This window comes from Salmo salar, chromosome ssa25 (genome assembly GCF_905237065.1).
Source record: "Salmo salar chromosome ssa25, Ssal_v3.1, whole genome shotgun sequence".
In the NCBI taxonomy this organism is placed as follows: Eukaryota; Metazoa; Chordata; class Actinopteri; order Salmoniformes; family Salmonidae; genus Salmo; species Salmo salar.
In genome coordinates, this window is record NC_059466.1 from 44,258,798 (window position 1) to 44,284,241 (window position 25,444).

Genomic DNA, 25,444 nt, shown 5'->3' on the forward strand with positions numbered 1-25,444 from the left:
CCCCAGAGTTAATACTTGGTGGAAGCGCATTCCATATTTCTTTTGATCCTGACAAATTCTCCAGTCCCTGCCGGTGACAAGCATACCCATACCATGATGCTGCTACCAAATACAGAGGGTTTCACTTTGTGATATGTTGTATTCAAGTTTTTAATTTAGGCTAAAAATTACATTTCTTTGCCATGTGGTCTTGCAGAATTACTTAAGGGCCTTGTTGCAAACAGAATGTGGATTTAACACAGGCTTCCTTCTTTTCACTTTGTCATACAGGTTAGTAATGTGGTGAATGAAATGTTGTAAAACACTAAGTATTTGGTGGCAGCATCATGTTATGGGTATGCTTGCCATTGGCAGGGACTGGGGAGTTTGTCAGGATCAAAGGAAATATGAAAAGAGCAAAGCCCAGGTAAAAAGTTAAAGGAAAACGTGCCTTAGGTCTCTATTTGGAAGAATTTCAATACATTTCGTTTCACATTTAGATTTAATTTTAAGGTAGTAAAATGTGAAAACTTTGCGAAGGGTGTGTAGACTTTGACTATAGGCACTGTATAAAAGGAGGAAACGTGTTTACTGGAGACATGTGCTGACACATTTCTCTATTGTGTTACCACAGTTTCAGGTTCATTTTTTCTGTAAATGAAAGTGAAACCTAGGTTTAGAGAAACACATCACAAAACTTTCCATCAGTTGGGCATGCATGCTGGTACAACTGGGACATTAGCTAGTGGCTGCAGTGAAAAACAGCGCTGTCTGTGCCTGGCAAGGTTAGAATACCCACTCTCCAGCTTCCAGACAGTAAATAATTAAACATTGTTATTCAACCAAACATGGTCCAGGAGAGTTTTTGGTATAAATTATGAGAAAGATGAAGTAAGCTCCCTTCACTGATGCAGAAAGGGGCTTGGCTTTAGAGAACAAGAAAGTAATATTTGTGAAATACTTTGAAATTGATCATTGGAAATTAAAATGGACCTTTACATTGTATGCCATTTGTTATCAGAAGAATAAAGGAGACCATAATCAGGTTGCAGCGTTTTAAACCTTTAATATGTTACAGTGCTGACTACCTAAATAACAGGAAATTACTCAGTGATCATGTGCAAAGATTCATAAACTACGTTGGATTCAACAAATGAAAAAGATTGAGGTCACAATGGACTGTATCACATAATATAATTTGTCTTCCACATTGATTTGTCTAGAGCTCTTTGTCATATAATATGTATCATGTGTAAAATAATATTTCAATACAATGAATACAAATATAATACAGATCCAATAGAGGTCCATCTACACATTACGCCCCAAAAGTGAATTATAATTATCAATTTGTAAAAGTATACTTATCAAGTAATATCAGTGTATATAGCCTAAGGTGAATTATTTTCTTGTCAGAGGCCTGAATATAATCTCTTTTAAAAGTGTCATCATGATTCAGAAAAGGCAAGGTATGTCACAGCAGTTCACATTGGTTTGAGTCGAATAAACCCATGTCTCTTATGTATGGCTTTGAAATCGCTAATCAGAAAGACAACTGTGTTGTTCTGTTTACTTGTAAAGGAGTGTTGTAATTGAGCAACTCAGTGTATTGACAATAGCAGACATGGTGGTAGAGTGATGTGTCATCGGGGGAACTTCCCGAAGCCGTTTCAGCAGTCGCAAGCGGACATAATTCATGACGACCTCGTCACCCTGGCTACCAGCTTGTCACCTTGGCTACCAGCTCGTCACCTTGGCTACTAGCTCGTCAACTTGGCTACCAGCTCGTCACCTTGGCTACCAGTTTGTCACCTTGGCTACCAGTTTGTCACCTTGGCTACCAGCTCGCCCACCTTGGTTACCAGCTCGTCCACCTTGGTTACCAGCTCGTCCACCTTGGTTACCAGCTCGTCCACCTTAGCTACCAGCTCGTCACCTTGGCTACCAGCTCGTCACCTCCAGCTCGTCACCTTGGCTACCAGCTCGTCACCTTCGCTACCAGCTCATCACCTTGGCTACCAGCTCGTCCACCTTGGCGACCAGCTCGTCCACCTTGGCGACCAGCTCGTCCACCTTGGCGACCAGCTCGTCCTTGGCGACCAGCTCGTCCACCTTGGCGACCAGCTCGCGCTGCCGGCTCTCATGGCTAAAGCCCTCCACCAGTGACATGCAGGCCTTTGTTATGCAGCAGAGCATGTGGAAACTGAGTCAGGGTGAGCAGGGTGCACCAGGGCCATGTGACCACAGGTGCTTCCTCGCTCTAGGGCCTCCATGAATCTCCACAGGTCGGGCTATCTGACCTCTGACCTCTGGACCTCTCTCTGGCCCCCTCCCTGACCTACACTGGAGCGCACCAGGGCATCTCTGTGTGTGTCTGGGACCCCCTTGGGGAGGCTGTAAGTCTTCCCTTCAGTGAGTTCACATGGGCCAACATTGTTCCCAGACTCATGTCACTCACAGTCACAACACTGGCCATGTTGAGCTGTTCAGCCACAGTGGAGGGTTCAGCTCCAGAGGTGTATAGAGAGATTGTGTTCTCTACCTCAACACTGGGGTTCGTAGGGAGTGATTGGGTCCTTTGACCTCCAGAGAACTGTGAGATGGGGTTTTCTCCACCTTCATCTACATCGTCCCCAACCATGTTGGTCTTCCTCTTGGGGAAGTATTGAGTGAAGGGCCCGTGGCACCTCCTCCAGGCACATCCACCACCTCATGCGGTGCAGTCTGGGTAGTGGCATGGCTCGGAGCTGCTTGGCATCCCGTGATGCTAGCAGCATGATGGAGGCGCCTCTGAAAAGCCTCCTGGCAGAGGACTGAGATCTAACTGATCTAACAGACCATATTGAGCCCTGAGACAAGCTCTTGGAAAGTGTCTTGGAAAAAGCAAATCTCCCCTCTGTGGCTTGATGGGGTCGTCGGGTGACTGGACTCTCTGGGCGCTCCTCCCGTTCAGAGTGGCTTTTGTTTTTTCCAGCAGCGCTTCGAGGCTCCCAGAGCCCGGCGTGATGCTGCTCCAGCTCCTCCTCAGCATCCGACTCCTGAGGCTGCTTGTGATACGGTCACATGGGTGTAAGCTTGAGAGGAATGCCTGGGTGCAGTGTGGGAGGGACTCAGGGGCACCCCTGCTGATTTGGCACACTGGGAACACTGGACTCTGGATGTGCTGCTGCTACTGGTGAATGATGGTGGTGAGGTGGTGGTGGTGGTGGTGGTGGCGGCGTTGACCTCAGAGAGAGCTGAGGAGGAGTCTTTCTCAGCAGCCGTCTCCAGCTGGGTACAAGCTACACTAGGGGGAGCAGAAATACAAAGAGAATCATTGAGCATCTCCCTGACAACATGGTGCGTTGCTTTGATCTCTCATCACCCTTTCCTGTTTTCATCAGAGGACTTTTTAGTGATATTTTTTCTCTAATTATGCTTTCATAACATAGCTTGATTTCTAGAGAATGGTGTAAAATAGAATAATGTTGCATTTCAGCACTTTGACCAACTCTCCCTGCAGCAAGTGGACCGAGAAGGCCTCACGCACAGCAATATTATTACATCTTATAACAATCCTCTACACATCACAGGAGGTTGGTGGCACCTTAATTGGGGAGGACGGGCTCATGTTTATGACTGGAGCGGAATCAGTGGAATGGTATCAAATATATTAAACACATGGTTTCCATGGTTTCCATGTGTTTGATGCCATTCCATTCGCTCCTTTCCGGCCATTATTATGAGCCGTCCTCCCCTCACCAGCCTCCTGTGCTACACATGCATGCACTGTATTATTGTATAAATACTATTGACATTCTACTGTCTTTCTGTCTGAAGGGATAATTATACCCTGTCACTCTGACGTGTATCCTAATCCCCACTAGTGAATCATTTATCAACAGCCACACTTCCCTCCTGGAATTGTTTCCCAAAGCCACTTAAAAATGAGATTTTCCTGTGTTTTATACATATTTACACACTATGAGGTTGGAATAACACTGGAATAGAGACCTGTAAGCACACAGACGTCATAGGAAAACACTTATTTAGTTGTACCTGTGGTTTCTTTGATCTTGGGCATCCGGTGACAGTCATCTGCTCGTACGGTACCGAACCCAGGCTCGGCACTGGTGGCCGCGTGGATCTTCCTCAGCAGGGTGGGGTCCATGGTCTGATGTCTACCCTTGCCTTGCTGTGTGGCCTGGCCTTGGGTGCCATAGGCCTTCTCCTCCCAACTCATATGGCCCATTCCCTTGAGGGAACACTCTGACAGTAGATGCATGTTTTCTCCAGTGCAGAGGGGGGAGTCCATGGGCGTGACACATCTGCTGCTTCCTGTACTGCAGCCAGCGTCTATGGAGGAACACTGTGAGCTCTGGAGGGAGTGGACACCCTCGCTGCTCTGTAACGATGGCATGTGCTTACTAAGGTGGTACTCATATAGCCGTGTGACATCCTGCTCGGCTGAGGGGATCCTCGACTGCTGCTGCTGCCGGTCGCTGCTGGGTAAATTGGCTTCCTGGGTACTGTGGGGGTCTTTGGCATGGGAGTGTGAATCGGCATCTAACTGCTGGCTCCTTTCATCCCAGTCCTGCTTGTCTCCCTTAATTGTTACCCCGTCAGAGAGGGAGGCTTGTGAGTCATTCACACAGTCTGGGGAAAGATTGTTGGCCACTTTGTTTTCAGGCGGCCGGTGATATCTTGGGGGCTTCTCTCGATACGGATATGGCGTTCGCCCCAACTGGAATTGGTTCATGTATGGAGATTCCCTTACAATAGCATTATATTTGGGTGGCTCCCCTCTATTTGAGTGGACTTTGCTGTTTTGTTTTTCTCTTGAGTCACTGGTATCTCCCTGACTCCTGCCCTCAGGGTCACTGTGCTTCCCTGGCTGCTTGCTCATCAAAGAGCCCATGTGCAGTTTGCTGAAGTAGTCGCTGGGGGACTTGGTCTCCATGGTCTCTGGCTCCATCTCCCCCCTTTCTGAGTATAGGATCTGGGTGGATGACACACCCGAGGACTTGGCCCCTTCCTCTTTCTTCTTCTCCTCCTCCTCCTCCTCCCCCTGGGTCTCCTGAGGGTCGTGCTGTATGGCCAGGGCCGTCCCGTCCTCATACCGTGTTACAGGAAACTCTGTTTTCTCCTCAGTCAGAGTGTGGTAGCCCTCAGTGGTGGCCACATACAATCTCAGGTGGGCTTCAGAGAGTTTCTGGGCAGCGACCAGCTCTGAGCTCTCTGTCATCTCAGAGGAGTTAGTCTCGTTGCCAGAGTCTGACGAGGACTCGGGGCTAAATGCCCTTGATATTTCTATACCTGTGTGCCACAGAGAGACAGACATTTTATTAACAACTTCACCTGAGGCACCTGAAAGATATTATAAAATAGTATACATTTCATTGGTACAAAAAGAATGAAAGCTGTGAGTTGAAATGCATTTGTGCACTCTTCATAAATTATAAAACAAACAAAATGATACACAAAAAAAGCTCTGGAGACAAAATGAGTGTCACGCAGCAAATGTTTCACGTTCAAAATGAATGATACAATGCACACACAAAATGGAAACACAGAACAAAATGTTTTTTTTATTGAAGAATCAACAACAACAAATGAAAAAGGTTAATGTTTGGATAATTTGCGTGGTGTTAATGAATAAACGTTACAGTAGTGTAAGAAGAAGAACCTGTGCTATTTTCTGACTGTGGTTTTGGGCTCTGCTCCTCAGAAGCTGCCAGGGCCTCCAGGGCCTGTAATGTGGACACAACAGCTTCGTCCAGGGCCCCCTCATGGCCCTCCTCCACCTGTGTGGTGACTGAGTCTATGAGGGACACTGGGATATTATCACGGGTCCCCTGGCCCTTCTTGACAGGCACCCGGGCCCCCCCGTGCTGCTCGTCCTCATCAGAGCGGTCCCTGAAGCCTGGGGGCGGGGCTGCGATGGCCAGGTTGAGGGAGTGAAGCAACACATCTTCGTTATGTTTCTCGTCCTTACCCTCCCATGGCGGGGGCAGGGAGGTCAGGTCGATGATGTCATCGCTGGACCCAGAGAGCGTGAGGAACGTAGCCTTGTCCAGATCCCCCATCAGTCCCATGTCCTCCTCGCAGCTGATGTCCTCCTCGTCCTCGTCCGCGTCTGTTGTGTCCGCATAGCAGATGTCGTGCAGCAGCGGCTCCTCACTGCACTCGGTGTTGCCGAAGATTTTGTCAGCGTACGGATATCCCTCCCCGGCCATCCCCATGGGATCCCTGCTGTTGTAGTCCTCATCTAGTCGCTCATACATGGGGTCGTGTAGAACCTCTGGGCCTTCCTCCATCAGCCTCTGGTAGCCCAGGTTCTGGGGGTCCACACTGTCTAACGGAGGATCCCCGAAGGTGAAGGAGACCTTGACGCTGCGGGGGGAGTCCTGGGGTTTGGGCCTGTGGACACAGCGGTAGGGTTGGGGGTGTGTTGGACCACTGGTCCCCACTCTGGCATCCACTCTCTCTGCCATTTGCATGCAGTACTGGGGCGGCTGCTGGATCTCAGTGATATAGCCAGAGTCCATGTAGTCTGAGTCTCTATTGGTGGAGGGCTCTCTGGTGCAGCGCTGGTTGTTGTGGTGCTGGTGCTCCTCACAACCCCTAAAGGAAGCGCTGTATGTCCACTCTATGGCCTGGTAGACCTGCTTTACTCTGGAGTCATGGCCTGAGGATAGGAACCAAACCAGGGGTTGATAATCAGGTTTCTGCAATAGCAGTTATATTGTATCGACTTAGAACTGTATAGAGTCCAGAGACTCACCGGTGTTGTCTACATTCCCTGTTTTGACCACGTTGAAGATGGAACGGCGAGAGTCCACCAGTAATCTGTAGTATCCAGCAGTCAGACAGGCCAGATTCATCGCATCAGTGGACTCCATTAGCAGAGTGATGGGCTGGAAGATAAGAGGACAACAATCAACACACACTAACTGGAAATAGACTAAGATGAAGTAATGTCAAGAGCTGAATTAAGACAAGGCTTAGTGTTATTCTAATGGTTCTCACTGAGCATTCATTTCCTTGTTCAATATTATTACAGAATATCATGTTTTTGCTTATTAAGGCGAAGTACCAGAGGCTGATTTCTTTTGTTGTTGCATCAAATTAGCATTTCTGAGATTTTAGGGTATTGTAACGGGTGTCGTAATGAGTGGACCAAGGTGCAGCGGGAAAATGTATACTCATCTTCTTTAATTGTGAAAAGAAGGAAAAACAAACAAAACACGTATACAAAACACATAGCCCAACAAAACCCCGAAACACTCTAAACTAACACCCCCTGCCTCGTCCTGACCAAACTAATACAACAAATAACCCCTTTACTGGTCAGAACGTGACAGGTACTTTGGTGTTAGTACTTTAAAAAGTCAATATAACATTTCTAAAACTTGATGTAGATGTATATTTTATTTTGTTTATCATACTTCCGTCATAAAAATTTCATGAATTTTAACCAGATTAAAATGGACATAAATCCATAATTTCAAAGCTCACTACAAGTTATGACACTTCATTTCAAAAATGTAATTATTGATAGGGCCATAAACAATAACTAGTAATGCTGCATACTCAAAGAAAGGTTAAAATCTCACCTTTCTGGTTAAAATACATTCCTGAGATGTAGTTACTTTTTAAGACAGAAGCGCAAGTACACAGTACAAATACGATAAAAATATGAAATATTTGATATTACATATTTCCTATTCAAAGAGACTATGTATAAGGCTAGAAATGACTTATATGCTTTCAAAATATATCATAATCAAATGATAAAATGACTAACTATAAGATTTCACCTTCCTTATAACTGTAAATTACATATTAGTATGTTTAGTGTTAGAGTAAACGTGCATATTTTCCAAAGGTCTCTCTTGATCAAAACATCTGCCCCCATCCCTGTGAATGTCACACACAGATCTAGCTTGGTTTTCTGAACTCGTTGGGAACTCGCCTTTCATTTCATGTCCGTCTATGAAAAACAAAGTGTTTTTTGTTTAAAATCTATGAATTATTTAGATTAATGGCTATAAACCAATCTCTGAATGTGCTACGATGTAACCATTGCAGTTATTTGCTTTGTCTGTGGCGCCAGCTTCAAGTGCTTTCAGATTTCACATCCAATAGTATGTCACACCGGCTCAGAAAAATACTACTGTGTCCGTGGGAACCAGGGCAATTTTGATCTGCGGTATCCACAGATTGATTTCTAAGCGTGCATGTAGGACGGAACCGGTACCAGAACCGTGCAGGTCCCTTAAAAAGGGGTTTTAAGTCCAGTTCATAGAGAATCTTACAAACTGGACTATATGTAGTAACTTACCATGAACAGATGGTGATTGGGTCTAAATAGGCATTTGGCGTTTGGTAGTCTAAATTCATTATACTCCTCTTTAACTGTAATTTTATGAAAGTCAGACTCTTCCCACGTGCCAACTCATTTTTCACAGCTTCAGAAGCATCTTTATTCACACCATGTTGAGTGGCTTCAGTGCATTCAGAAAGTTGTCAGACCGCTTGACTTTTTCCACATTTCGTTACGTTACAGGCTTATTCTAAAATTAATTAAGGAAATAGTTTTTATTTCTTCATCAATCTACACACAATACCCCATAATGACATCACAATACCCCACAATGACATCACAATACCCCACAATGACGAAGCAAAAACGGGTTTGTAGATATTTTGGCTAATAAAAAAAGAAAACTGACATTTACATAAGTATTCAGACCCTTTACTCAGTACTTTGTTGAAGCACCTTTGGCAGTGATTACAGCCTCAACTCTTCTTGGGTATGATGCTACAAGCTTGGCACACCTGTATTTGGGGAGTTTCTCCCATTCTTCTTTCTAGATCCTCTCAAGCTCTGTCAGCTTGGATGGGGAGCTATTTTCAGGTCTCTCCAGAGATGTTCGATTGGGTTCAAGTCCGGGCTCTGGCTGGGCCACTCAAGGACATTCAGAGACCTGTCCCGAAGCCAGTCCTGCATTTTCTTGGCTGTGTGCTTAGGGTCGTTGTCCTGTTGGAAGGTGAACCTTCGCCCCATTCTGAGATCCTGAGGATCTCTCTGTACTTTGCTCTGTTCATCTTTCCCTTGATCCTGACTAGACTCCCTGCCGCTGAAAAACATCCCCACAGCATGATGCTGCCACCATCATGCTTCACTGTAATGATGGTGCCAGGTTTCCTCCAGATGTGACACTTGGCATTCAGACCAAAGAGTTCAATCTTGGTTTCATCACACCAGAGAATCTTGTTTCTCATGGTCTGAGAGTCCTTTATGTTCATTTTGGCAAACTCCAAGCGGGCTGTCATGTGCCTTTTACTGAGGAGTGGCTTTCGTCTGGCCACTCTACCATAAAGGCCTGATTGATGGAGTGCTGCAGAGATGGTTGTCCTTCTGGAAGGTTCTCCCATCTCCACAGAGGAACTCTGGAGCTCTGTCAGAGTGACCATCGTGTTCTTGGTCACCTCCCTGACCAAGGCCCTTCTACCCCGATTGAACAGTTTGGCCAGACGACCAGCTCTAGGAATAATCTTGGTGGTTCCAAACTTCTTCCAATTATGAATGATGGAGGCCACTGTTCTTGGGGACCTTCAATGCTGCAGAAATATTTTGGTACCCTTCCCCAAATCTGTGCCTCGACACAATCCTGTCTCGGAGCTCTAAAAAAACAATTCCTTCAACCTCATGGCTTGGTTGTTGCTCTGACATGCACTGTCAACTGTGGGATCTTATATAGACAGGTGTGTGCCTTTCCAAATCATGTCCAATCAATTGACTTTACCACAGGTGGACTCCAATCAAGTTGTAGAAACATCTCAAGGATGATCAATGGAAACAGGATGCACCTGAGCTCAATTTCAAGTCTCATAGCAAAGGGTGTTAGGCGGAGCAGCACAGGGGAACCCAAGAGCAGACTCAGACCAGAAAACAGGGATGAATTCCCTCATTAAAATGCAAATCATTTTATAACATTTTTGACGTGCGTTTTTCTGGATTTTTTTGTTGTTATTCTGACTCTCACTGTTCAAATAAACCTACCATTAAAATTATAGACTGATCATTTCTTTGTAAGTGGGCAAACGTACAAAATCAACAGGGGATCAAATACTTTTCCCCCCCACTGTATATATTTAACCTTTATTTAACTAGGCAAGTCAGTTAAGAACAAATTCTTATTTACAATGACAGCCTACAATGACGGCCTATAGATAGTTTTTTAATCTTTCTATTTATCCACAATCCTTTCCTGGAGTGTCTTAACAAAATGAAAAATGTTAAATTTTTTATAGAATATTTCCTAAAAAGTTTTATATTGGAGTCAATAATCAACTGATAAAAAGTGAAGTGTGATAGGATTAATGGAGAGAAATAGCACACTCAGAATGAATTCATTTAGAAGACTTCACCTTCACATCCAGAACATGTAGCTCTACCCTGACGTTCTTCTCGTCCTCTGTGTACATCTCGATGCGGTTGACGTGGCTGAAGTCAGCCAGCAGCGCCACCAGGTTAGTCTTGGTGTTGATCACGTGACTGATGCCATACCTGGGACCCACTAGTAGAGTCACCTCTGTGTGCTTCTCTCCTTGCTGTGGGCATAAAGCAGAAGGGGAACCATTGAAAGACAATACACAAGGGGGCGGACTGGGACCACATATCTGCCCTGGCATTTCTAACACACCGGACCATTTTTTCCCTTGAGGGCCCCATACAGGCCAAATCTTTTCCTTGAGGACCACACACAGTCCCAATTTGTTCTTTGAAGCCCCCACACCAGCCCATTGTTTTCCTTGAGGCCCCCACAACAGCCCATTTTGTTCCTTGAGTCCCCCGCACCAGCCCATTTTTTTCCTTGAAGCCCTTACACAGGCCCATTTTTTTCCTTGAGGCCCCCGCACCGGCCCATTTTTTTCACTTATGGCCTCCATATTAGCCATATAATAATCATTTTGTGCAAAAAATCCAAGTTAGACAGGCCCACTGCTAAAAATTGACCAGCTCATCTGGCATTTGCCCGAAATGCAGATGGCAGCCCGTCTCTGGATACACAGACTCCTTAATAACTTATTATGAGATATGATATTCTGATATTTGATGTGTCATTACTGAAAAGTTCAGAAAATAAGAGGAAGTTATTTACCAGCAGTATAGATTTAAACACCCGCCCTCCATACAGTCTCAAGTCACTGAGATACTTCAGATAGTGGACCTTGGCCTGCAATGCTGACAGCTGAAAGAGAACATGAGCAATTTAGGCTAATGTCGTTGTATGAATGTGCACAGAGGATTTATTTTACAAAGAAGGTGGCGCTGTGATTGGTCACAGTGACGCATTACATTATCTAACAGTGGGAAATGTATGAGAGCATGAGAAATCAGGTTGAGTATTCCACTAGGTGGTGCTCTTTTCCAATGTGCTGCACTAAGAGTGATCTGGAGAAGAGGGGGAGAAGAGGAGACAGGAAAGAGAGGGAGAAGAGGAGACAAGAGAGAGAGAGGGAGAGAGACATGAGAGAGAGAGAGGGAGAAGAGACAGGAGAAAGAGAAACGGAGAAGAGGGGACAGCAGAGAGAGAGAGAGAGAAGAGGAAACAGGAGAGAGAAAAGAGAGAGAGAGAGAGAAGAGGAGAGAGAGAGAAAACAGAAGAGAGATAATAAACGTACTCTACCTTTTTTCCAGGAGGTACCAGATTCTGGTTGGTTTTGAGAATGTGTGTTAGGGCTTTCTTGATGTTCTTCTCTTTCATACTGGATAGTACTGCAGGAGGGAGGAACAGTGCCAAACCCCACTCCTTCCTGTAGAGCAAGAAACCATGGTAACACAGGTTTAATGTACAACAGCAGAATGCATTCGTTCAGCAAAAATCAATCACTTTATAAAGAGGGGGTGCATTGATTAGCCAACAGCTAGTCGATTATAATCAATATCCATATTAAATACCTGTGGTATTTATGACGCACCAATCAATGGGGCAATCATTAGTGTATCTGACATGGATGTAATTCCTTCATGAAGACACCCAAGCCAGATAATGATTTTTTTTATTTCCAGATAATTCTCAAGTCACTGAGTAAGTGTTGAGAGTCTAATGTTGTGAGGGTGTCAAAAGCTCACATAACAATGTGTTACTGGATTGAACATGTAAGGAAATGCAGTGCCATGTTTGAACTTTAAGGAATCAGACTAGACATTGGATCTGTTCTGTGTTGACCTGGTGGTGGGAAGCTACTCACTCAATGTACTTGAGGGAGACTTTTTGCGATTGTTTGGTGTTAATGGTGAGGATGTACATCTGCAGGGCAGCCAGACGCAGGGCCATGTCGTATTTCAGCTCTGACCCAAATCTCTCCAGCACCACGTCATTACAGCTCTTAAAGGGGAGAAGAGGAGGAAGAGAGGAGAGGAGAGAAAAGCAAAGAGGAGAGGAGAGGATGTTACACTGGTTAGACTATTGTTCCTGACCTTGAACCAGACAGTACTAGTACACATTAACTATGGTATGAAGTTCCATTTGGCTCCCCTAGAAACTCTGGTTGTGGTGGGCTCCAAGTCAACAGCAGATCATTTACATTTCTCTGAGCTAATGTTTCTACAAGGAATCTTACCAAATACATATCAATGAATATCATAGAAAAATATACATTTTGATTACACAACAAACCTGATACTTTTCAATCAGGCAGTGTTGTCTTCCATGTGCTGTGACTCACCTGAACATAGAGGTATTCAAACGCCACTGCATCTCTCCTGAGGAGGTCAATGGGGTCCTTTGGGACAAAGCTGATGCGGAAGAAGCATTTCATCTTGTGCGCCCCTGGTCTCTGTGTTGCCTAAGGCACCAGACCAGGACAAGGAAGTGACATTTAGCGATGCGATGTCATGATTAATGAATAATGGATTAAAGATACTGCGATTTAAATGCTGACATTTATTTTAAAAACTCATTACAAACCTATAAAATAGGCTTAAAATCTATATCCTCAATTGTATGCTTGCAGAAACATTTTTTTTTTTATAACTCACATTTGTTATAAAAAATGTATTTAAGACCAGAATGATAATCATTGATTTATTACAGATTTTCAATTTTATATTGAACATATAATACTGACCTGTCTTTTTTGTGACTGTATTCACATATTTAAAATGAGCAAAAGGTGAAAAACAATTTCTCAGCCACATTATACTTATTTTAATTTGCATAATGTTCACCGTTACCCTACAATCATTCAATCACATGCCCGCCAACATCCATTTCACACTGACTATGAGAAAAAAGGCAGGTCATATTTGATTACACTGTATTAGGGCCTAATATTGTCAATCTGTGGTCTACCCGAGCACGAAGCCACCCCACCTGAGTTAACATCTCCTGCTCGTGGAGGAGCATGAGTCTGCTGGCCGAGCCCTCGTGTCTGTGCTCCAGCATCAGTGAGAAGTGTTCAATACTCTTAATGAAGAGCTTCTCTTGCAGGGTCAAGATGACATCCTTTCACACAGACAGAAGACACATTCATTATTAATATGTTACTGTATGTGTCAGGCACGTGCACGGACCACCAAGTGACAGTGGGAGGTGTGACGAGAGGAGAAAAGCTGTGTAAAGCACACATTTGCATTATATATACCCTAGCTAAATATGTATGTATTCTTAAGCAAAAGAATACTGCATATCCTAGTAAGATAATGGAAAAACAAATGGCGTTTGAGTCTCAGTAAAAACCTATTCAAAATGGAGGATTTTTTCACATCCCATAATTATAATTGTACAGCGCAGAACTTGACATTGTGTCAGCCGACGTTACATAATATCACACAGATTAAAACCGTACACTTTGGAGATGTTTTGTTTATGCCTACTTCTCCATGCTTCACAGTTAAATTAAGTTACAGCTCACGTGCCTTCATGGGACTGCTTTGTGTAATGCACATTTGGACACCTGCTGAATCCTAATGAAGTAAAGATAACATGATATGCTGCTGTGTTCAAAGGAATGAACTCTTCTAGAAGTGGCCTATGAATGATGTAAGGTTAAATATAATTTTATTTTTTATTTTTTATGAAACACTGTCCCCATTACAATGTCTTAGTGAATGCCACAGCGTACTATACCTTAATGGATGTGTTCCTGTCAAACTTAAAGGATTTGGTCTGTCCGTTCTCCAGGTACACCTTCAGAACATTTGTCATGAAGAGTAGAGAGTTGTCCTTCACAGATTCCTGGAAATAAGAAGAAAATGGGGATGATTCCTACAGCTTCCATGCTGATCAGTGGGCTACACTGTGAAATGGGGATGATTACCATAGCTTCCATGCTGATCAGTGGGCTACACTGTGAAATGGGGATGATTACCATAGCTTCCATGCTGATCAGTGGGCTACACTGTGAAATGGGGATGATTACCATAGCTTCCATGCTGATCAGTGGGCTACACTGTGAAATGGGGATGATTACCATAGCTTCCATGCTGATCAGTGGGCTACACTGTGAAATGGGGATGATTACCATAGCTTCCATGCTGATCAGTGGGCTACACTGTGAAATGGGGATGATTACCATAGCTTCCATGCTGATCAGTGGGCTACACTGTGAAATGGGGATGATTCCTACAGCTTCCATGCTGATCAGTGGGCTACACTGTGAAATGGGGATGATTCCTACAGCTTCCATGCTGATCAGTGGGCTACACTGTGAAATGAAGATGATTACTATAGCTTCCATGCTGATCAGTGGGCTACACTGTGAAATGGGGATGATTCCTACAGCTTCCATGCTGATCAGTGGGCTACACTGTGAAATGGGGATGATTACCATAGCTTCCATGCTGATCAGTGGGCTACACTGTGAAATGAAGATGATTACTATAGCTTCCATGCTGATCAGTGGGCTACACTGTGAAATGGGGATGATTCCTACAGCTTCCATGCTGATCAGTGGGCTACACTGTGAAATGGGGATGATTCCTACAGCTTCCATGCTGATCAGTGGGCTACACTGTGAAATGGGGATGATTACCATAGCTTCCATGCTGATCAGTGGGCTACACTGTGAAATGGAGATGATTACTACAGCTTCCATGCTGATCAGTGGGCTACACTGTGAAATGGGGATGATTCCTACAGCTTCCATGCTGATCAGTGGGCTACACTGTGAAATGGGGATGATTCCTACAGCTTCCATGCTGATCAGTGGGCTACACTGTGAAATGGGGATGATTCCTACAGCTTCCATGCTGATCAGTGGGCTACACTGTGAAATGGGGATGATTACCATAGCTTCCATATTGATCAGTGGGCTACACTGTGAAATGGGGATGATTCCTACAGCTTCCATGCTGATCAGTGGGCTACACTGTGAAATGGGGATGATTACCATAGCTTCCATATTGATCAGTGGGCTACACTGTGAAATGGGGATGATTACTATAGCTTCCATATTGATCAGTGGGCTACACTGTGAAATGGGGATGATTCCTACAGCTTCCATGCTGATCAGTGGGCTACACTGTGAAATGGGGATGATTACCATAGCTTCCATGCTGATCAGTGGGCTACACTGTGAAATGGGGATGATTCCTACAGCTTCCATGCTGATCAGTGGGCTACACTGTGAAATGGGGATGATTACCATAGCTTCCATGCTGATCAGTGGGCTACACTGTGAAATGGAGATGATTACTACAGCTTCCATGCTGATCAGTGGGCTACACTGTGAAATGGGGATGATTCCTACAGCTTCCATGCTGATCAGTGGGCTACACTGTGAAATGGGGATGATTCCTACAGCTTCCATGCTGATCAGTGGGCTACACTGTGAAATGGGGATGATTCCTACAGCTTCCATGCTGATCAGTGGGCTACACTGTGAAATGGGGATGATTACCATAGCTTCCATATTGATCAGTGGGCTACACTGTGAAATGGGGATGATTCCTACAGCTTCCATGCTGATCAGTGGGCTACACTGTGAAATGGGGATGATTCCTACAGCTTCCATGCTGATCAGTGGGCTACACTGTGAAATGGGGATGATTACTATAGCTTCCATATTGATCAGTGGGCTACACTGTGAAATGGGGATGATTACTATAGCTTCCATATTGATCAGTGGGCTACACTGTGAAATGGAGATGATTACTACAGCTTCCATGCTGATCAGTGGGCTACACTGTGAAATGGGGATGATTACTATAGCTTCCATATTGATCAGTGGGCTACACTGTGAAATGGGGATGATTACTATAGCTTCCATGCTGATCAGTGGGCTACACTGTGAAATGGGGATGATTACCATAGCTTCCATATTGATCAGTGGGCTACACTGTGAAATGGGGATGATTACTATAGCTTCCATATTGATCAGTGGCCTACACTGTGAAATGGAGATGATTACTACAGCTTCCATGCTGATCAGTGGGCTACACTGTGAAATGGGGATGATTCCTACAGCTTCCATGCTGATCAGTGGGCTACACTGTGAAATGGGGATGATTACCATAGCTTCCATATTGATCAGTGGCCTACACTGTGAAATGGGGATGATTACTACAGCTTCCATGCTGATCAGTGGGCTACACTGTGAAATGGGGATGATTACTATAGCTTCCATATTGATCAGTGGGCTACACTGTGAAATGGGGGTGATTACTATAGCTTCCATATTGATCGGTGGGCTACACTGTGAAATGGGGATGATTACTACAGCTTCCATATTGATCAGTGGGCTACACTGTGAAATGGGGGTGATTACTATAGCTTCCATATTGATCAGTGGGCTACACTGTGAAATGGGGATGATTACTACAGCTTCCATATTGATCAGTGGGCTACACTGTGAAATGGGGATGATTACTACAGCTTCCATATTGATCAGTGGGCTACACTGTGAAATGGGGGAAGATAATGGAAATAACTATCAGTAATGGCAATGTGAAGAAGAACACGACTATGTCCAATACAGTTTAACAGTGTAACGTATTTTGCAATACTAGAAGATTCAAAGTCATTATCATTGGTGCATGCTTTTAGCTTTTGGAGAACACTGGTATACAATCACATGAGACAGAGAGGGATGGATTGTTTCAGTACAGTGCTGTAGGTCTTACCGGGACTTGACCGTTAATGATGACCTCCTCTGCGAAGCGGACTTTCACTGGATTAGACTTTAACTTGGCCTTTTTGGCTGCACTGATGAACGCAGATTTGGGTGACTAGGGGTGGGGGTCGGTGGGAGAAACAGAATTTAAAAAACAGTTGGCAACAGGTCTTCCCCTTCGGAGAAGTCACAGCAAATCAGCCGTTTCTCTCTCGCACTCTCTCGCTCTCTCCCCCGCTCTCTCTCTCTCCCCCGCTCTCTCTCTGCTTCTCTCTCTCTCTCTCTCTCTCTCTCCCCCGCTCTCTCTCTCTCCCCCGCTCTCTCTCTGCTTCTCCCTCTCTCTCTCTCCCCGCTCTCTCTCTGCTTCTCCCTCTCTCTCTGCTTCTCCCTCTCTCTCTCTGCTTCTCCCTCTCTCTCTCTGCTTCTCCCTCTCTCTCTCTCTCCCCGCTCTCTCTGCTTCTCCCTCTCTCTCTCTGTTCCCCGCTCTCTCTCTCTCTCCCGCTCTCTCTCTCTCCCCCTCTCTCTCTCTGCTTCTCCCTCTCTCTCTCTCTCCCCCGCTCTCTCTGCTTCTCCCTCTCTCTCTCTCTCCCCGCTCTCTCTCTCTCTCCCGCTCTCTCTCTCTCCCTCTCTCTCTCTGCTTCTCCCGCTCTCTCTCTGCTTCTCCCGCTCTCTCTCTGCTTCTCCCTCTCTCTCTCTGCTTCTCCCGCTCTCTCTCTCTCTCCCTCTCTCTCTCTCTCCCTCTCTCTCTGCTTCTCCCTCTCTCTCTCATGTGAACGGAAGGTGCTTTTATGTTGAGGTAGTTTTCAGTATATTAACACTTACCATGCTACAGAGACTTCATACAGAGAAATATAATTAGAAGAAATTAATGCTCAAATTATATAATTTTCAGAGCTGTTTTTGAAATGATTCAATTTAATACGTTTTACAAGTTCTGTGCAGCCTTTCTGAATGTAATTGTTACTTTTGTAATATGACAAATGTGAAATGTGCTTCCCAATGCCAGGTTACAACACAGCATGAATTCTGCTAGAGTTGGAACACACAGCACTCTCTCTTTCTCTCTCCCTTATCTCTCTCTTTCTCTCTCTCCCTCTCTCTCCCTGGACCTCTCTCTCTCCCTTCACTCTGCCCCTCTCTCTCTCCCTTCACTCTGTCTCTCTCTCTCTACCTTCACTCTGTCTCTCTCTCTCTCTCTCCCTTCACTCTGTCTCTCTCTCTCTCCCTTCACTCTGTCTCTCTCCCCCTTCTCCCTTTCAAGCGAACTGAAGGTACTTTTACAGTGCCTTGCAAAAGTATTCACCCCGTCTGCATTTTTTCTATTTTGTTGCATTACAACCTGTAATTTAAATTGATTTTTATTTGGATTTCATGTAATGGACATACACAAAATAGTCCAAATTTGTGAAGTGAAATGAAAAAATGAACTTGTTTAAAATAATTACAAAAAATAACAAATGGAAAAGTGGTGCGTGCATATGTATTCACCCCCTTTGCTATGAAGCCCCTTAATAAGATCTGGTGCAACCAAATACATTCAGAAGTCACATAATTAGTTAAATAAAGTCCACCTGTGTGCAATCTAAGTGTCACATGATCTGTCACCTGATCTCAGTATATATACACTTGTTCTGAAAGGCCCCAGAGTCTGCAGCACCAAACAAGCGGTTCTATGAAGACCAAGGAGCTCTCCAAACAGGTCAGGGGCAAAGTTGTGGAGAAGTACAAATCAAGGTTGGGTTATAAAAAAATATCAGAAACTCTGAACATCCCACGGAGCACCATTAAATCCACTATTAAAAAATGGAAAGAATATGGCACCACAACAAACCTGCCAAGAGAGGGCCGCCCACCAAAACTCACAGACCAGGCAAGGAGGGCATTAATCAGAGAGGCAGCAAAGACACCAAAGATAACCCTGAAGGATCTGAAAAGCTCCACGGCAGAGTTTGGAGTATCTGTCCATAGGACCACTTTAGTGGCCAGAAACAAATAAGCAAAAATGTTTGTTGTTTGCCAAAAGGCATGTGTGAGACTCCCCAAACATATGGAAGAAGGTACTCTGGTCAGATGAAGGTACTCTGGTCAACTAAAATTGAGCTTTTTGGCCATCAAGGAAAACACCATGTCTGGCGCAAACCCAACACCTCCCATCACCCCGAGAACATCATCCCCACAGTGAAGCATGGTGGTGGCAACATCATGCTGTGGGGATGTTTTTCAATGGCAGGAACTGGGAAACTGGTCAGAATTGAAGGAATGATGGATGGCGCTAAATACAGGGAAATTCTTGAGGGAAACTGTTTCAGTCTTCCAGAGATTTGAGACTGGGACAGAGGTTCACCTTCCAGCAGGACAATGACCCTAAGCATACTGCTAAAGCAACACTTGAGTGGTTTAAGGGAAACATTTAAAGGTATTGGAATGGCCTAGTCAAAGCCCAGACCTCAATCTAATTGAGAATCTGTGGTATGACTTAAAGATTGCTGTACACCAGCCGAACCCATCCAACTTGAAGGACCTGGAGCAGCTTTGCCTTGACGAATGGGCAAAAATACCAGTGGCTAGATGTGCCAAGCTTATAGAGACATACCCCAAGAGAATTGCAGCTGTAATTGCTGCAAAAGGTGTCTCTACAAAGTATTGACTTTGAGCGGGTGAATAGTTATGCACGCTCAAGTTCTGTTTTTTTGTCTTATTTCTGGGTGGGTGAATGGGTGAATACTTTCGCAAGCCACTGTATGATGAGCTCCTTCTCAAGTAGAAGTGATTTCCAGTATAATAACACTTATGAGGCTATAGAGACAGTCTTCGTACAGGGAAACATAATTAGAAGAATGTACAGTAATGCTCAGATTATATAATTTTCAGAGCGGTTTGTGAAATATTCAATTTAATAAATTTGACAAGTTCTGTGCAGCCTTTCTGGATGTAATTGCTACTTTTGTAATATATAAACCACTATTGTTTTCTCTACAGTTACTTCTGAAATGTGCTTCCGAAAGCCAGGTTACAACACAGTATGATTTCTGCTAGTTTGAACACACAGCACAATAGACAGAATTATATTAAAATCATTGTCTATTTTGGTGATGACAGCACAAATCCATCTCATTGAACTATTCTATAAATCATATCACTGACGTTCGCAATAGCGGTTACTGTGGCATTGTATCCGTCACCATATGGTCCTCCCTAGTATTAAGAAGTGTTGACATGGCAGGTTCAGGTTAACTTGGGTTCTCATGCTTGGTTTTGAAGCTACCATGAGGGGACTTGGACCATGTTCAGTATTCAGTGTTTGGACTGCAGTCCCTGTGCGTTAACCAGGGGAACACTCAGCAGTATCCTGCCTGTTACAAAGCAAGCACAGACATGTGGCCACGTTTCATGTCTCGGATTGTCTCGGATTCACAGAGTCAACAAACCAATCAGCATCGCAGACAAACAGTCTATTGAAATATTTTCCCCAGGAGTTTGCTCTGAATCTTTTCAATGGAACCTTTGAAGATGGGAGGAAGACTTACTGGGTACGGTAGAACCACTGTCAAAACAATGGATTCTTTGCAGCTCCTGGGAACACAACACAAACAAACCAAAAACATCATTATAGATTGAAAAGGTAAATATGTCAAATTCAGCGGAAGTCGATTAATCCACTCTGAGTCATGCATTGTTTTGCCTACAGTGGGCAGATTATGACTGTTAGAAATAAGCCCACAAAGATGGAATAACAAGATGAGCAATCTGGGTCACACTTTATTTGGATAGTCTGGATAGTCCATCAGTAGATGCTCTACTATCAACAAACTACACTATACATACAAAAGTATCTGGACACCCCTTCAAATGAGTGGATTTGGCTATATCAGCCACACCCGTTGCTGACAGGTGTATAAAAACGAGCACACAGCTATGCAATCTCCATAGGAAAACATTTTCAGTAGAATGGCCTATAATCAAGAGCTCAGTCACTTTTAACGTGGTAAAGTCATAGGATTAGCACAAATCCTATGTTTTAGGGTTAGGATTATCTAGTGGAAAGCCTTCCCAACTCCATACTAATGCCCATGATTTTGGAATGAGATGTACTACGAGCAGGAGTCCACATACTTTGATCATGTAGTGTATCGGTTGATAACTGCTTGCTAAGGTTACAGTTAGGGTAAGGGTTAAGTTTAGGGTTAGGGGTAAGGGTTAAGTTTAGGGTAAGTGTTAAATTTAGGGTTAGGGTACGGGTTAAGTTTAGGGTAAGTGTTAAATTTAGGGTTAGGGGTAAGGGTTAAGTTTAGGGTTAGGATAAGGGTTAAGTTTAGGGGTAAGGGTTAAGTTCAGGGTTAGGGGTAAGGGTTAAGTTTAGGGTTAGGGTAAGGGTTAAGTTTAGGGTAAGGGTTAAGTTTAGGGTTAGGGGTAAGGGTTCATTTTAGGGTTAGGGTAAGGGTTAAGTTTAGGGTTAGGGTTAAGTTTAGGTTTAGTGTAAAGGTTAAGTTTAGGGTTAGGGTAAGGGTTAAGTTTAGGGTTAGGGTAAGTGTTAAGTTTAGGGTTAGGGGTAAGGGTTAAGTTTAGGGTTAGGGTAAGGGTTAAGTTTAGGGTTAGGGTAAGGGTTGAGTTTAAGGTTAAGTTTAGGGTAAGGGTTACGTTTACAATTAGTGTAAGGGTTAAGTTTAGGGTCAGGGTAAGGGTTAAGTTTAGGGTTAGGTTAACGGTTAAGTTTAGGGTTAGGGTAAGGGTTAAGTTTAGGGTTAGGGTACGGGTTATGTTTAGGGTTAGGGTAAGGGTTAAGTTTAGGCTAAGGGGTAAGGGTTAAGTTTAGGGTTAGGGGTAAGGGTTAAGTTTAGGGTTAGGGTAAGGGTTAAGTATAGGGTTAGGGTTAAGTTTAGGTTTAGGGTAAGGGTTACGTTTAGGGTCAGGGTTAAGTTTAGGGTCAGGGGTAAGGGTTCAATTTAGGGTTAGGGGTAAGGGTTAAGTTTAGGGTTAGGGTTAAGTTTAGGTTTAGTGTAAGGGTTAAGTTTAGGATCAGGGTAAGGGTTAAGTTTAGGGTTAGGGGTAAGGGTAACATTGCAAAAATCTGAAACTTTCTGTCCACAAATGATGCAGAAAAATTAATCCATGCTTTTGTTACTTCTAGGTTGGAATACTGCAATACTCTACTTTCCGGCTACCCGGATAAAGCACTAAATAAACTTCAGTTAGTGCTAAATACGTCTGCTAGAATCCTGACTAGAACCAAAAAATGTGGTCATATTACTCCAGTGCTAGCCTCCCTACACTGGCTTCCTGTTAAGGCAAGGGCTGATTTCAAGGTTTTACTGCTATCCTACAAAGCATTACATGGGCTTGCTCCTACCTATCTTTCCGATTTGGTCCTGCCGTACATACCTACACGTACGCTACGGTCACAAGACGCAGGCCTCCTTACTGTCCCTCGAATTTGTAAGCAAACACCTGTAGGCAGGGCTTTCTCCTATAGAGCTACATTTTTATGGAATGGTCTGCCTACCCATGTGAGAGACGCAGACTCGGTCTCAACCTTTAAGTCTTTACTAAAGACTCATCTCTTCAGTGGGTTCTGTGATTGAGTGTAGTCTGGCCCAGGAGTGTGAAGGTGAATGGAAAGGCTCTGGAGCAACGAACCGCCCTTGCTGTCTATGCCTGGCTGGTTCCCCTCTCTCCACTGGGATTCTCTGCCTCTAACCCTATTACAGGGGCTGAGTCACTGGCTTATTGGTGTTCTTCCATGCTGTCCCTAGGAGAGGTGCATCACTTGAGTGGGTTGAGTCACTGACGTGGTCTTCCTGTCTGGGTTGGCGCCCCCCCTTGGGTTGTGCCGTGGCGGAGATCTTTGTGGGCTATACTCGGCCTTGTCTCAGGATGGTAAGTTGGTGGTTGAAGCTATCCCTCTAGTGGTGTGGGGGCTGTGCTTTGGAAAAGTGGGTGGGGTTATATCCTTCCTGTTTGGCCCTGTCCGGGGGTATCGTCGGACAGTGTCTCCTGACCCCTCCTGTCTCAGCCTCCAGTATTTATGCTGCAGTAGTTTATGTGTCGGGGGGCTAGGGTCAGTCTGTTATATCTGGAGTATTTCTCCTGTCTTATCCGGTGTTCTGTGTGAATTTAAGTATGCTCTCTCTAATTCTCTCTTTCTCTCTTTCTTTCTTTCTCTCTCTCGGAGGACCTGAGCCCTAGGACCATGCCTCAGGACTACTTGACATGATGACTCCTTGCTGTCCCCAGTCCACCTGGCCGTGCTGCTGCTCCAGTTTCAACTGTTCTGCCTGCGGCTATGGAACCCTGACCTGTTCACTGGACGTGCTACCTGTCCCAGACCTGCTGTTTTCAACTCTCTAGAGGCAGCAGGAGCTGTAGAGATACTCTCAATGATCGGCTATGAAAAGCCAACTGACATTTACTCTTGAGGTGCTGACTTGTTGCACCCTCGACAACTGTGATTATTAATATTTGACCATGCTGGTCATTTATGAACATTTGAACATCTTGGCCATGTTCTGTTATAATCTCCACCCGGCACAGCCAGAAGAGGACTGGCCACCCCTCATAGCCTGGTTCCTCTCTAGGTTTCTTCCTAGGTTTGGGCCTTTCTAGGGAGTTTTTCCTAGCCACCGTACTTCTACACCTGCATTGCTTGCTGTTTGGGGTTTTGGGCTGAGTTGCTGTACAGCACTTTGAGATATCAGTTGATGTAAGAAGGGCTATATAAATACATTTGATTTGAATTTGATTTAAGTTTAGGGTTAGGGTAAGGGTTAAGTTTAGGGTTAGCGTAAGTGTTAAGTATTGGGTTATGGGTAAGGGTTAAGTTTAGGGTTAGGGTTAGGGTCAAGTTTAGGGTTAGGGGTAAGGGTTAAGTTTAGGGTTAAGGTAAGGGTTAAGTTTAGGGTTAGGGTTACGTTTAGGGTTAGGGTAAGGGTTAAGTTTAGGGGTAAGGGTTAAGTTTAGGGTTAGGGGTAATGGTTAAGTTTAGGGTTAGGGTAAGGGTTAAGTTTAGGGTTAGGGTAAGGGTTAAGTTTAGGGTTAGGGTTAAGTTTAGGTTTAGTGTAAGGGTTAAGTTTAGGGTCAGGGTAAGGGTTAAGTTTAGGGTTAGGGGTAAGGGTTAAGTTTAGGGTTAGGGTTAAGTTTGGGGTTAGGGTAAGGGTTAAGTTTAGCGTTAGGGGTAAGGGTTAAGTTTAGGGTTAGGGTAAGTGTTACGTTTAGGGTTAGGGGTAAGGGTTAAGTTTAGGGTCAGGGGTAAGGGTTAAGTTTAGGGTTAGGGTAAGGGTTAAGTTTAGGTTTAGGGTAAGGGTTAAGTTTACAATTAGTGTAAGGGTTAAGTTTAGGCTCAGGGTAAGGTTTAAGTTTAGGGTTAGGTTAACGGTTAAGTTTAGGGTTAGGGTACGGGTTAAGTTTAGGGTTAGGGTAAGGGTTAAGTTTAGGGTTAGGGTAAGGGTTAAGTTTAGGGTTAGGAGTAAGGGTTAAGTTTAGGGTTAGGGTAAGGGTTAAGTTTAGGGTTAGGGTAAGGGTTAAGTTTAGGGTTAGGGTAAGGGTTAAGTTTATAATTAGTGTAAGGGTTAAGTTTAGGGTCAGGGTAAGGGTTAAGTTTACAATTAGTGTAATGGTTAAGTTTAGGGTCAGGGTAAGGGTTAAGTTTAGGGTTAGGTTAATGGTTAAGTTTAGGGTAGGGTATGGGTTAAGTTTAGGGTTAAGGTAAGGGTTAAGTTTAGGGTTAGGGTAAGGGTTAAGTTTAGGGTTAGGTTAACGTTAAGTTTATGGTTAGGGTAAGGGTTAAGGTTAGGGTAAGGGGTAAGGCTTAAGTTTAGGGTTAGGGTAAGGGTTACGTTTAGGGTAGGGTAGGGGTTAAGTTTAGGGTAGGGTAGGGGTTAAGTTTAGGGTTAGGTTAACGTTAAGTTTATGGTTAGGGTAAGGGTTAAGTTTAGGGTAAGGGGTAAGGCTTAAGTTTAGGGTAAGGGGTAAGGGTTAAGTTTAGGGTTAGGGTAAGGGTTAAGTTTATGGTTAGGGTAAGGGTTAAGTTTAGGGTAAGGGGTAAGGCTTAAGTTTAGGGTTAGTGTACGTGTTATGTTTAGGGTTACTAGATAGTTTGTTGAAATGTAACTGATAGTTTGTAGATAGTCTGTAGAGCATGTAGAGATGGTATCCAAATAAAGTGTTACAGCAATCTGTTCCAGCGATGCCTCATGCCTGGCCGTTAATCCTGTTTTGGTACAGTAGTTTACTGCTGAGACAGAGCACAACACACTGCAAGGCCAGGGGAGCCGTGATGGACTGGGCTCCTTAGTCTCATTTTTCACTGCACTAATCTGCTGTACATACACACTCCACAACATGTAGGTCATGAGAGGACTGGCCA

General features: G+C 44.3%; 1 protein-coding gene across 2 annotated transcripts in view; it reads right to left on the reverse strand.

Moving 5' to 3' along the window:
• Positions 1 to 1,035: 1,035 nt before the first annotated feature.
• Positions 1,036 to 25,444, reverse strand: part of LOC106586811 (FERM and PDZ domain-containing protein 4) — a 77,912-nt gene continuing 53,503 nt past the window's right edge. For both annotated transcript variants that reach the window (XM_045707623.1, XM_045707624.1), the window contains exons 5-17: positions 20,613 to 20,658; positions 17,096 to 17,200; positions 14,103 to 14,210; positions 13,347 to 13,478; positions 12,700 to 12,819; positions 12,223 to 12,359; positions 11,658 to 11,784; positions 11,130 to 11,219; positions 10,396 to 10,578; positions 6,743 to 6,875; positions 5,645 to 6,646; positions 4,018 to 5,274; positions 1,036 to 3,265 (exon numbers count right to left, since the gene is read on the reverse strand). In XM_045707623.1, the coding sequence (XP_045563579.1) occupies positions 3,261 to 3,265; positions 4,018 to 5,274; positions 5,645 to 6,646; positions 6,743 to 6,875; positions 10,396 to 10,578; positions 11,130 to 11,219; positions 11,658 to 11,784; positions 12,223 to 12,359; positions 12,700 to 12,819; positions 13,347 to 13,478; positions 14,103 to 14,210; positions 17,096 to 17,200; positions 20,613 to 20,658 (3,445 nt within the window). In that variant the 3' untranslated portion in view covers positions 1,036 to 3,260. The remainder of the gene's footprint in view (positions 3,266 to 4,017; positions 5,275 to 5,644; positions 6,647 to 6,742; positions 6,876 to 10,395; positions 10,579 to 11,129; positions 11,220 to 11,657; positions 11,785 to 12,222; positions 12,360 to 12,699; positions 12,820 to 13,346; positions 13,479 to 14,102; positions 14,211 to 17,095; positions 17,201 to 20,612; positions 20,659 to 25,444) is intronic.